Source organism: Vanessa tameamea, chromosome 27 (assembly GCF_037043105.1).
Source record: "Vanessa tameamea isolate UH-Manoa-2023 chromosome 27, ilVanTame1 primary haplotype, whole genome shotgun sequence".
Taxonomy (NCBI): Eukaryota; Metazoa; Arthropoda; class Insecta; order Lepidoptera; family Nymphalidae; genus Vanessa; species Vanessa tameamea.
Genome location: NC_087335.1, coordinates 7,700,712 through 7,714,809, shown reverse-complemented (window position 1 = coordinate 7,714,809; position 14,098 = coordinate 7,700,712). Strand labels below are relative to the sequence as shown.

Sequence of the window (14,098 nt, the reverse complement as noted above, 5' to 3'; positions counted from 1 at the left end):
GAAATCTCATAGACCATCAAAATATAAGACTTCAGGATATAGTTAAGACTTTTATGTATGTATTTTAAATAAATATAAATTCAAATAACTTGTAAACCTTCTATCAGCACAGTGTAAGCAAGTTATATAATTATTTGATCGATTTGTTACGTAACCGTGTAAGATGGCCGCAGTCCGTCGCTTGCAGCGTCCGCCCGCCGAGGGCCTACGCGCGGTGGTTGTTGTCGCTGACGGGCGGCGCCTCGGCCTCTTGTTCCGCTTCCGCCTTCAGCTTGCGATACCTGCCTGCAATCGGGGAATAAGATATGTTTCATGCTGTACCGAAGGCATGACCTCCCTTCCCCCTACGCGGGCGGCAGCGGTAGGCGAGCTCCTCTTTCATATTAATATGTACATAAAGCTTAAATAATAACATGAGCTTTTCTCGAGTTAAACGATTTCAATATTAAATCGTTCGACTTTGGTAGCTTAGGTTATCGCTTCTGTCGGGTGTCCCAAGACGCGCACGCATTTTTTTAATGATTCAGATAGAGACAATAAATATTGATTATTGGAGCCAAATTAAGTCAATTTGATTTCCTCTGCGTTTTTTAAACTGAAGCTTAAAGAGACATTCGAGTTACGTAAAATTTTAATATAAATCCTCTTTGCTTTAATGCAAATTAAATATTATTCATCGATAAATTACTTTTCATAAATTAAGATCTATATAGAATCATAGATCATAGATAGAAGCTAAATATATATATATGTATGTATGTATATACTAGATTTAAATAACAGATAGAATGACAATATTAATACTGATCGTACCGAACCCCAATAGATCATCTCACGCTTGGAATCCTAAGTTATAATATAGCAACAACAGCAGTGACTCCGCACATCTCGTGACTGTAATACAACATAACTGAGTTTGCGTGGCCAACGCAATTGCTGGTCGCGTAATGCAAATACTTGTGGACAAGGTTGCTTACTTACAGCTAATCAAATGATGCATTGCTTTCATTTTTGCCTATTTATCTACGTGACATTTTTAAATTACTGACTGACATACAACGCAAAGCCTAAACCGATGGTTCTAGCAGGATGAAAAAACTTAAGGCAATATTTAGTCATCTGTTTATGAGTTAAAGACAGGCGTTACAATGGTTTTAAATATTCCTCTAATAAAAGGGATAAACACGTGACGAAATAATAATATGGAATCCGAGGAAATGAAAAGTGAGAAATGAAAATGAGATAATGCCGGATACCAAAAACTCTAATCTCTAATACTTGAGCAAATTCGGTCGGTATGCGGAAAATGTTTCCGACGGGATATCTAGTTATCAAAATTATTGTAAGGATAATACTGACTTAAACTCTTATTTATTGTCTATGTCCAGTTATACCCGTATATATGTTTATATATATTTTAGTCGTGTATATATTTTAATTACTTCGTATCGTTAAAAGCAATAATTTATCAAATATAAATAGTATGTGGTACTCACGCGAGGTCTTGACCATGATGACGCCCCACCACACAGACCAGCCCCACCCCACCAGGCAGAAGAGAACCGTGAACAGCTGCCCACACCCCACCAGCAGGTTGATGACGAAAGATCCTGTAGGGGGACGGAATGAGACATTCGTCTTAGGCACATATCTTGGCTTAGTTATTCGTTTGTATCGATACCTCAAGGACATAAAACCGAACTTCAATGTTGTATGACAATAAACATGATTAATATTAATATTTATTTAAAGCTTTAAACTCACCTATCCTGTGTTTGGCGCCGTCGTGCACGCCGAATCGGGGAATCCCAAAGCATAAACAAAACATACCACTGAAGATTGTGCCTGGAAACCGTCATACAATTGTTTATATAAAATGTACATAAACGTCATGTACATTTTATATATAAAGAATGTTTAATAAAATATTTTTTAAAGAGCTATAAAAAATAAAATGATTTAGTTATAAGACGGTGACAACAAACGAAACGAAATTAGGGAATCATTTTAAATCGATTTATTTAAAGGTCTACATGGACTATTTTAAGAAGTATGGATTTTTGATGTACTATCTTATTAAAGATTTTCTAAATCAGAGGTAGTTGCACACACGCGGATCTATACAGATACGCAGAGTTACACAAGATTTACTCACCGAGTCCAGGCACACATATATTGCACAGGAGACAGAAGTAGGCGAGCACGGCCGGCAGCACGGGTATCGCACCACGCATCACGCTCGTGTGCTCTATCAGCGACGGATCTAACTTCTTGCGGGTGTCCTGGGAGATGTACGTCTTTATTTACTATATGTGCAAATATTCGTCACATTCTCTGCTGCATGCAAGCTATTTCAGGTTGCTATCCAACAAGATCCGTAGAATTAATACTTTAGTGATTAACGATAAACAAAGATATTTTGCTGCTGGTTTTTTTTTGTTTGAAAGTGAAATTATTAGAGATTCCGTGCAGCTAATTACCCTAGTTACAAAGAGAAGTCGCGCTATTAATAGACACAGGAAACAAGCGTCCTTTAAAAAAAAAATGTTGCTGTTTAGAATACCTCATCATTACTATCGACATAAATGTCTCGCTCGCGATCAGATGTAACGACAATTTTCGGCGTCGATCTGACGGTAGACAGCGAACTGCGTCCCGATGGTATGTTGAGAGACATAGTTCATAGAAAATTCTTATAAAAGTGCAAGGCTCTCGCGTCACGCGTGCCAAACCGTCACATGTTAATGTTATAAAGGCTAGGAATATACTAATGGGGAAATTGTAATGGTTTTAAAAGTGTTACATGTATTGTGTATCGTTGACTTATATTGATTTTATTTTCTTTGTTACCTTTTATTCAATGACCTATTTATTTATACATTGCGCAGTCTCTAGATAAAAGTTCATTCTACCTAATTGTCGGTATGGGTAATCTTGAAAATAAGATCATATAGTATAGAATACAAATATGTTAATTTCGGGTACGACATAATGTTCCGTTGAAAATAATACTTGTAATTAAATGTCTATAAAGTTTTTTAATGATTGTTGTAAGTTATTTTTAATTTTTTTACCTAAATCAACCGTTTTTCCCATTTGATCGCCTAAATCTTTTAAGTTATACGATGGGATTTGCTGCAGTTTCCATAACAATATAGGTATTTATTCCGGCTCTTATCAACTATCAAAATATATTCGTTGGGAAATTTTGATATTTTCTATTTAAGTAGTGAAAAACGCTTTTAGGGCGCTAACTTTGCTCACTCGATTTAAACGATTAGTACTGAAAATACTGAACGGGTATGAAGGAATCTATGTATGGATTAATACTCTTAAAATATTTACATAAGATTTAGTTTTAAATATTTGAACTATTTCACGTAAATAAGAATGATACGGGTTATTTTAAATGTTAAGTATATTCACATTCTAATTCAAATGGTTCATTTTCATGTATCAATGTACAAAAGTTTAACGTTATATATGTTTCAAAAGCTTTACTCTATATTGCTGAAGAATGCCTAGTGTCGCTGAACGTCTAAAGTCTTGATATAGTCACATAAACAAAAAGTTAACTAAGCACGCAAATAGTTATTTATTTTATTTGAATTTTTGCTGAATATTGGAAAATAGACAATTTTACTATAGTAAGCTGATGTAATTACAGGCAAAACAGGAAAATATACTGAGGAGACCTGAACCTATGGGATGCTACATCAAGTTATTAACATTTATGTCGAAAATATATTTAAACAGACGACCTCCGTGGTCGAGTAGTGTGTACACCGGTTTTCATGGGTACTCTGATGTCCCGGGTTCGATTCCCGTCGAGTCGATGTAGAAAAAGTTCATTAGTTTTCTATGTTGTCTTTGATCTGGGTATTTGTGGTACCGTCGTTACTTCTGATTTTCCATAACACAAGTGCTTTAGCTACTTACATTGGGATCAGAGTAATGTATGTGATGTTGTCCAATATTTATTTATTATATTATTTTGTATTAAATTTTTTAAAAGTTTTTAAAACTAAAAGTTTTTTAAAGTTATAGTATAAAAAATTAGTCCCACGCTGGGCGCCAACTCTTTTTTGTGTTACAAGAATAAAAGCGGAGAAGTTCTTTTTGAGTGGACAAGTTTTAATCAATAACCACAAGTACAAATCTCGGCAATCAAGATGAGTTACTTAATTGGTGTTTATAATGTATGTCCTATACATAAACAAACGAAAAGATTTTCATGAAAGCTTTACGTGTCGAATAAAATTCTGTCGCAATATGTATATCCATCTACTAGAATTGGAACATCGTGGAATAAGCTTCAGTTTTTCTTTAAGAGAAAAAGAGTCGTTTGTTTAACAATGGGACTTTTTTTTAATGAATTCAAGTAAATATATGTTTTATAAAATTAATTTCCCAGAAGTACGAACGAAAATTGACCTTGATATTGGTAATTATTTAATTGTAAGTATATATTACTTGAAAAAAAAAACTTTTTCCGCATTTTATTATTCATATGAAAGTAACACGTATACTTTCTTAACGATTAAGTAAATTATAAGTCGAATCACATTCTTCGTCATTGAGTCAACTCGCTTCGCGTGTCGAATGACCACAGTAAGCTGAGGAAATGTCGCGGGTCACTTGTAAAGAACTAAAGCAATTGCTTGTAGGGATGACAACTAAATGAACTCCAGAGAGTACTGTTTATTTTAAGTTTCTCAATATAAATAAATATTTATGTACTATTTTCGAATATTGTGATAGCCTTTGAAATATTTGTAGTCTCAAGTATTAAAATTGTATGGTTGTTATATGTTTTCGTGATAGCGTTAATCGGTTTGTGGTTATATGTTTATCTCAGTGTTTGTGATTTTTTTTGTAAGCTGCTCAATTACAATGGTAATTTGTCTATTGTATGTAGTTAAGGGAGCGTTCAAGTATTACGTAACGCAATTTTTGAAGATTTTTGACCCCTCCTTCTCCCATTGTAACGCATCGTAACGTTTTTCTGTGCCCCCCTCCCCTCTCTAAACGTTACATAACACTCAAGTGACCATTTTTATCCTAAAGTCGCGAAAAGTTATGTTATAGTTATTATCTTTGGTATAGTTTTAATTAACTTTGCAGTAATAATACTAAATAAAACAAGAGATTTTGTTTATTTTTTATAAATTTTTGGCTCTATACGTAATCGTTTTCGTCTGAGTTCTGAGGTCCGAGACAGTCTTGCCAAGCACGTAACGACAGTGCATTTGAACACTCTTTTGAGATGTGAAATAGATCCCACAGGTTGCCAATTTGGGAGGTTTAATTCCCAAATTTTTTATTAAAAAAAAAAAAAACAATGTTACGTAACGTGTTGTAAGAAAGACCCCCTCCCGCCCCTGTAACGCATCGTAACGTTATACGAGACACCCCCTCCCCCCAAATTGCGTTACGTAATACTTGAACGCCCCCTAAACATATTTTTTATTATTATGTATTTGTACCTATATTTTTGGGTGGTTTCGTGTTATATCTAAATACACCCAAAAACGTGCACGCCATTAATATTTATACAAAATAAAACGAACATGAATATTTATTTTTAGTGTTTTTTTGTAGACGGTACACTTTCGACACGCTATAAAAAGTTTTGTTCATTTCAAGGTAACATTCTTGATTTCTAATTTCTGTTTCCAGTAAAATAGAATATTTTCTTGATATTACAATAATCATCAATGTTTGCTTCGTTTAATCATCTTGCAGACAAATCAGTCTTTGTTAAATTGTGGTTTTCTTAAAAAAAAGTCTATTTGATATTATACTTTTTTGTTAATGGACTTACCTCGGGTGGCAGTGTTGGCGAGAGACTCTTATTTTTTGAAAATAGACTTGTTCTTCTACTCGAGGATTGCTCCGATTGCTTTCGACACGCGCCGCGGATCCATTGGCCAAGGCGATTATTACAGCAACTGTATACATATAGTTGCAACATGACAAAACTTTAATAATCCTAGTAAAACGTTAGTTAATTAACATATCATTTGACCTTAATTCAAATTAGCAGTCACTTTAAAGCAAAATAAAAGAGCTTACATGGACGGAGGTTGATCACTCAATATGCTGTCCCTCCTCTCTATTTCCTTCTTCTTTCCACAGCATCCTGTTTCTTGGACCACGTCTGAGCTCATGACGGGAGGTGAGGGCTCCGCGTGCTGTGGAGGCTCGATGTCGCCGACCTTCCGTCGGCGGCAGCACGCACAAAGAATGTCACGCAACTTGCGCTTGCGCTTGGTTTCGTGTTCAAATTCAATTGTTGTACCCTGATCAAGATTTACGAATGTTTCACTTGCTATAGAAATATTTGTTTCTCTTACTAATATGCCTTTAAAAAATCATTAAACTAGTACTAAAACTAAAGAGTTTTAGCATAATTATTTCACATGGATTTTTTCTCTGCCTGATATAATATATATTTAATATATTCGTAATCTTCCAAGAAACGATTAGGTTATGATTTTAAGGATCATTTTATCGCAGCAAAAACGGAACAAGCATTATTACCATAACATAAGAAATACTTAATAACGGCCATTTTAACTTGACAGACGTAAAATATCTCATGCAAATATATTATTACCATATTTATTATTTGTAATTTTAATTTTCTCTATATTAAAAACTGGTTATATGTCTTAAATATATATATTACCTCTAACAGTGAGACATTTAATACGTTTTCAGTCAATATATCTGAAGATACTCACTTTCCCGGCTGCAATTTCCACATCCTCCTCTGCAACTTTCTTTTTACAACAGTTCATATCTTTCCAAAACTTTTTCTTTTCCACCGGTTCTAAATGGTCCTCCATTTCTGTTTCTCCTTCATCTTGTACATTGGCGCAGCAAGGACAGCACTTTGCCTTGCATTTGCTCATTAATCGGGAGCATATGTTTGGTTTCGGTGGTGGCACCTGATCGTTGATTTCGTCAGATTGGGGGCTCTTGTCCTTTTGTTCTCGATGTGCTCTCGGGGGAGGTTTTGGAGTGGTGCTTGTGCTCTGTGGGAATCTGGTGAAGTTGGACAATAATTCTGTTTATACAAAATGTATTTTGTATTAATTTCACTTTTTTTATGTCTATATAAATAAAGCCTGTATGATGTCATAAATGTCAGTAGTTATTAATTATATAATAATTTGAATATTGTTTTTACGACTGTACCTGTATTAGATATTAGTGAATAGTTCTGGCACTTGCCTAGTCTAAACCTAGACTCATTATATGAAAGTATAGGCGCTATATCATTAGGGATACGATGAGTAAAGGTTGCGTCGAACTATTTTATTTATATAAGGTTACCCAACAAAATTAAAGGTACATCAAATATTTAGACTTGTGTAGAACAAATGTTGGGCACACTTGAAAGGAGGGGTTGAAATTACTTACTCGGAAGACGAAACTCAATTTTTATTTATATATTTTTATTAAAATAAAAAAAATTTTTAGTCTGGTCTTAGTATATTTTATTACTTCACATGCATAATTCCCTTTCATAAATTACCTCAAGAGTTCAGCTTTGCCACCGTATCTAGAAGTAAAAATACATTGAAACATCATTTTAAATCACATCACCGATAATTATGATCACCTAATTTTTATGGGTATATAATTTTCACAATTTTAATCAACTTTAAGTATCAATATAATCTAAATTTAATTAAGTTTGTGAGTTTATCAATACCTAGAGTCTAAGTAACTCAATCGATCACTACAAATGGCTAACATAATAGCTAACATTTTTAAACGTGCACAGGCACAAGCTTAAAAAATAATACAAAATATATTTTTGTCAAACTGAAATAAATCAATGTCAACGACAAATAGGATTTTCTTTTCAAGGTTACCATTTAAACTGAATTTTGAATGAAAATACGAAATTTATTTAAATAGAAAATGTTACCCATCGTTGTCGTACCGCTTTGGCAACAATTCATTTGGCAATATGTAGACTGTTCTGTTATGTATCATGTCCTTGCACACACTTTTATCAAATTAATTTACAGTACACATATTTCTTGGTCAAATTTAACGTTGAAATTTACGTCAAACATTCCACAGATAACACATTTTCAAACGTCATTGTCAAAATTTCGCGCCATTTTCTGTAGCAAGAACGACGCGTGGCGGAGGCGGCCGAGGTCAGACTAGCGTGAACTAATTCTTAAAGGGTCGTGTTAAGGGTCGTATCGAGTGCTATGCGATCTATTAAGGTAAAGAAATTGTTAAATAGCTTACGTGAAACGAAACTGAAATTAGGGTAATGCGGGGTAACATTAAATAAACTTACTAATCTGTAAAAACACTATATTTTTTAGTGTTCATTGTGATATTTTTGATTCACTTTTTTATGAGTTTAATTTTTTTAAATATAAAATCAAAATATGCTAAATTTAAGAAGGATTAAAGAAACACTTTTGAAACGTAATTATACGGATACAATCCCGTAAATGAAACTTTAGATGTAAATCTTTCCAATAAAAACATCCTTTAACAGTTATTTAACCTCATGAGTATTTGCACTATTTTTTTATATTTAAATTGGTTAACTACATAGAACATTTCAGTGTTCTTTAGTTAAATGAAGAACTCTTCTGTCTGTCTCAAGATTGCATAGTTTCTACAGTTTTCGACCGGAATGGATCGCAATGCATGAAATTATGCAAGACAATGCTTCGAGAAAGTCAATGTTTTTAAGACCACTAATAATTTTACTTAAAGCTTTAAAAATTCGTAAACATATGCAGATGATATTTGCGTTTGTGCTACTTTTTAAATAAAATTCTTTAATGTTTTTTTAAATTATTATTGAATTTTTCGTTTTTTTTATTTTTAATCAATTTAAATCAATTGTCCCAAAAATTAAATACCGAAATTTACTAACGAGGTTAACGAATTGTTATTTAATTAACTCAAGTTATTTTTCAGACGCCATAACTGTAGCATAATGTAATAGGGTTGGCGAAAATTAAACGTCGATAATATACGCAACGGAAATTGGGATATTGGTGAGTAATTCATCGTAAATTACGTTAACCCCCTTTTCTACGTATACAATGATCGTTGAATCTATCGATACGTGGTAAAGTGTTGGAATTTCTTCGAATTTTGTTATTGAATAGATTAATCCTAAGCCAGTTACGAGGCTCTTGACAATAATTGGATTGATAAAAAAAATTTGATATGAAGCTATAAAAAAAATGCATTTTCTAATTTTCATGCAGCGGCATCGAATCGAATTTTTAGTTCAATTTTAAATAGACCTTTTTTACGTTTTGTTGGGAATGGTTGTTACTAGTTTATTTTGTAGGATGTTTATCTTTGAGGAATCGTCCACAGCGTACTAAATATAAATGATAAAACACTTTAATCTCTTTCTTTATCAAAATCTACAACAACTTTTCTGGAAATTTAATGCTAGTATATTTACAACAAGAAACTACAAACCAACAATAGCGATTGAAATTCATTATTATCCCGAAAAACACCAAATATGTATAGATGTTAACGTTGAATGAGCGCCAGTCGTACATACACAACTGAAGCTTTTTTGGAGTTAGAGTTTATTAAAAACGATAAAAGTATTTTTGTTAGAAAAATAATAGCTTGTATATATCCCACTCTGTCTAATTTGTATTTTCTTAAATCTGTAATCATACAACCCTAGAAATAGTATGTTAATAGGGAAGGTGGTCACGCCACCACCCGCTCGATACTGACCGTTGTCCGAATTCTTCTTCTTATTTATATTGGCATAAAGCTCATAATTTGATGTACTTTCTGATTTTCGTAGACAGAGTTTTGACGGTAACAATGCATACATAATGTAAGACAAAACGAAGAATATTCTTAACAGACGGCATTTGTCCTTTGATGGCGTCAGCACATCTGCATTTTGATAATTAATGTTTGATGTTTAACAAACTCCAAAATAGCGTTACCTCATAAAATTATGTTTAAATATAGCCTTAACAATTTCGATATTTGTCATATGCTTATTAAACTGTTTCTGTTTCATATTTAGGAAACCTCATCTTAATATTTTGGTTTTTTTTATTCAAAATTACAAAAAAAACATTATACAAAATATTCTGCATATTATGTATTTGATTGGTTTTTTTTTTAAATATTTTACATTTGCACATTTACGATTTTTCGTAAAATCTGTAGTAACGAAAGCCAACTAGGCTGAAAGGTACACGTACATGAGATCAAGTTAAGAATTAAAAAAACAAACTGTAATCATCCGCTTTAATAAGTTCCTCGGATGTCCGTCGTACTGTGTTTCGCACTTCTTGCTTACTTTATATTAAAAATGCAGGCAATTGTTTATCAAAAGTAAACTAAATTTACTTTCATATTGTGGTTTCAAACAATACACACTTTGCCTTGAAGAATATAATCTAAAGAAAGTATTCCCTGAGCGATTTTGATCGGTTTTCACCGTTTACTGCTGATAGTGTCGGGTTGCGGTTTGAATAAATATTACAATTGTTGTGTGAAAGTAATAACATTACTGTCGTTGCTTCGAAATGTTCTAAATAAAACTAGCGTTAACAGTTCTAGAGAATGGTAACTAAGCTTTTTAAATAATAGCCATTAATAGTTGATGTGTCATTTTTAGTTAAGGGCAAGGAAAGACGATACTTAAATTAATTATTCAATCTATAACAAAAACAAATAAACATCTTTGACTTCAAACTTTATAATGACGTAACATAATTGGTCGAGATATTCAATATAATTAATTGGATTTGTTGTTGGTAATGTTTTGTTTATTAGTGAAGTTGTTTTAGGGAGTAAAATTAAAGTGAGTATACATAGTTAAGCTGGATAATGTTGCGATCCAATATTGAAGATGCGTGGTCGAATAAGCTCCAAAAATTCTCCTCAAAGGAAGGAGAGGCCTTGTCCTAGTGAGACATTTGCAGGCTTTTTTAGGATAATATTTTGTAAATGAAGTTGTATTAATCAAGAACTGTTTGTAGTGCAATATGTAACGGAGCTATTAGTTAAAGAAATGGAATTTTAATATAAGGTTTTTTTCTACCTTTACTCCTTCCTGGAAAATGCTGTAGGTATATTTGTGACTGTGTTAAAAATTATTTAACATATCATGTGCATAATGTTATAGGAAAGAACTGTCATCTAATGTACAAAACATTCTTCTTTGGCCTAGTTAAGTGATGATGATGTGTACTTGTGATGTGTATAATCATTGATGTAATTATATCACTATGCTAAGCTTTTTGTTCCAATAAATAATGAATCAAGTTAGCCACAAGTCCTTATGGCTCGTAGTGGCTAGTTTTGACTTTGGTCGGTTAGTCTGTCGTGTTAATAAATTTTCCGAGTTGAGAAGTTGCCAGCGTCACTATCATACCACAGTCCATTAGGTAATATAGTGTATCTGAATTCGATAGTGCACACACTTTTGCACCATCTCCTTCGTCATCAGCGAAATTGTGATGGCCGTAGGCAGAATTGGGTTGGAAGGTCATCATAAAATTAACTCTTTGACCGACCTCTATATTTAATGACTCTAATGATTAAAAAAAATAGTTTGATGATAGAACTTACCCTCCATTACTATGAGACTTGTCAGATGCACTTCCTTTGGCTGCTTTACTGTGTAACGTCATGTTCTCTGCACCAGGTGTTGAGAGATTTGAACTAAGAACTTCCAATTCAGGTCCACCTTGTACCAAAGTTTCATTTATTTTCTCAACTATTTCAGTTTTTACCGCATTTTTCTTCTCATTAACCACTGTCACAATTGGTTCTATAGTCTTTATATCTTTTGATTTTTCTATTATATCTTTTGGTTCTTCGACAGGTGTCATAATGCTGTCAACGATTTTCGCCGCTTCTGTACGAATTTCCGAACTCATTTCTTCAGATTTCTTAATTTTGTCCTGGGCTTCGGATAATTTATCAAAAGCTTGTTTTTGAAGATTGGTTTTGACGTCTCTTGAAGCGCTTCTTGCTTTTTCGGCAACCTCTTTTGCTTCCTTTGCTTTAGCAGCGGCAAGAATATTTTCTGTAGATATTTCAGGCTCTTTCAATATACTGTCAATCTTTTGCTTAACTCTCTCTACTTGTGGGTTGTTGTAGGGCGGTTGCAATGGTCTAAGTCTTACATGATCTTCAGTAAAAATTGTTCTTTCTTGATTTGTTTTAGACTTTACTGGCTTTTTTTCTTCTTTGTCTGTTTTATCTTCTATTTCTTTTTCTTCTTCTTTATCTACTAAAGAATCTTTTGAATTCAAACTATCAAATATTCCTTTTTCTCTAGCCTTTTCAAAAGTCGTCGGTAGTTGATTGGTTACTGTTGTGACAACTTCTAAAGGTTGAGATGTGATTGCCGCTGTAGTCATAGAAACAATATTTTTCTTAGTCAGAATTACAAGTTCACCCTTTTCGTTTGTCAATTTATCGTATTGGGTTCCGTTATCATGTTTTATAATCTCCTCACCAACATTTGCATCTGCCGTATTTTCTTCAGCTTTCTTCTGTTTTTTTACAATTTCTACATTTTTAATCTCGTCAGTCTTTCTTGATATTTTTTTTTCCACAGTACTTTTCTTAGTACCTGTTTCATTTATTTTACTCGTTGATTTAGACTTTTCTGAAAGATCCTTTTTACTAGCTTGCCTACTTAAAGGAGGTTTATCGTTAAGCGTCTTTGAACTTGGTACTCTGCTTAAATTTTTTACACTGTTTGTTCGACTAACTGGTTTTTTAGGTTCTACTTTATTTGACACAGGAGGTTTTTGTGTTGTTCGAGTACTTGTGGTCCTTGATATTGGCTTTACAGTACCATTACTAGGTTTTGTAACACTTTTAACTGGCCCTTTTCTTTTGTCTGGACTGGGATCCCGACTGGTAGTACTGCTAGGTTGTCTAGAATTTAATCTAGAGGTAGCAGGTGTAGCACCAGCCGTCTTCGCAGTCTTTCGAGCTGCTGGAGTAGTTCTAGTTGGTGCTTTGGCGGATCCAGGCTTGGTATCTTCAATCGGACTTTTGCTTGGTGTACCGACTATGGGAGATAACCTTTTCGGATTAATTGATTTATTCGAAGGCGGCGGTCCGCTCTTTCCAGGTGAAATCGGTGGCTTGCCTTTTATATGCGATGGAGAAATACTCAGATGCTGAGTGCTTTGACTTGTTCTTTTATCATGAACTTGACTTCCTATCCTTATTGTTTCATGTATACTGCTAGTGCTGTTAGACATATATCTTTGATTGCGATTTAAATTTCTGTCTAAAGATTGTCTTGAATTGCTTCTGGACGGGGAGATGGAGTTCTGTCGCTTTGGTATTTTGGAATTTTTCGGTGATCCATTATTTGATTGAGGTTGAGACTTTGATATTGATCTTAATCGAGACCTATGTGTTACAGGTTTTGGAGCTCCATCATCTTTGTTAAGATACTCAGAACTTCCTCTTGGTATATTTTCATAATGTAATATCGCTGACGGTGAGTTTGATCTGGATCTCATATTTATTTTAGGTGGTGAATTGCTCCGTGAATTAGACCTCGAATTAACTCCACTGTTGACCTCTCCCTTTTTATCTAATATACCCATTTCTTTCAGTAAAGCAATTTCTTCATCCCTTTTCTTTTTTTCTGCTTCAGCTTCATTTTTTTCTCTGTTTAATTCACTTAGTTCCCTAATTTCCTCCATATTTTCTTTGAGGAAGTCTCTTGGCGGTCTATGCGCAGGTGGTGGCGGTAGCATAGTGGCCGTCGTTGCCATCTTATCGATTCGTGATAATGAGTTCGTTCGTCTTCTTGAAGGAGAATTCGATCGGGAATTGGCAGCTGAAGTTTTTGGTGTATTGTGTCTTGAAGTCTCTTCTCTAAAGCCTCGACCTAAAAAGATAGTTTGGATTAAGTCGTTTTTGTTTACGTGATATATTGTATTATTAATCAACACAAAACGTAATAATAATGAGAAAAGTGTTATATATATTTTTATTCAGATCATTTAGTGAATCAATTACACACTCAATCGGTACAGATATTTAATTGCAAATTGAAACTAATTCGTCTACT

General features: G+C 33.6%; 2 protein-coding genes across 4 annotated transcripts in view; both read right to left on the bottom strand.

The window, feature by feature from the left end:
• Positions 1–14,098, bottom strand: part of LOC113392053 (zinc finger protein 26-like) — a 257,766-nt gene that overhangs the window by 48,280 nt on the left and 195,388 nt on the right. The gene's annotated exons all lie outside the window — the stretch shown is intronic.
• The window catches only part of LOC113391984 (protein stum), a 49,559-nt gene continuing 35,508 nt past the window's right edge, over positions 48–14,098 (bottom strand). Inside the window, exons 3-11 of one of the 3 annotated variants that reach the window (XM_026628153.2) lie at positions 11,620–13,915; positions 7,544–7,570; positions 6,747–7,050; positions 6,076–6,302; positions 5,825–5,951; positions 2,156–2,282; positions 1,765–1,845; positions 1,497–1,610; positions 48–285 (exon numbers count right to left, since the gene is read on the bottom strand). In XM_026628153.2, coding sequence (XP_026483938.2) covers positions 206–285; positions 1,497–1,610; positions 1,765–1,845; positions 2,156–2,282; positions 5,825–5,951; positions 6,076–6,302; positions 6,747–7,050; positions 7,544–7,570; positions 11,620–13,915 — 3,383 coding nt within the window. In that variant the 3' untranslated portion in view covers positions 48–205. The remainder of the gene's footprint in view (positions 286–1,496; positions 1,611–1,764; positions 1,846–2,155; positions 2,283–5,824; positions 5,952–6,075; positions 6,303–6,746; positions 7,051–7,543; positions 7,571–11,619; positions 13,916–14,098) is intronic. The other 2 variants (XM_064219279.1, XM_064219278.1) reach the window with 2 other exon arrangements.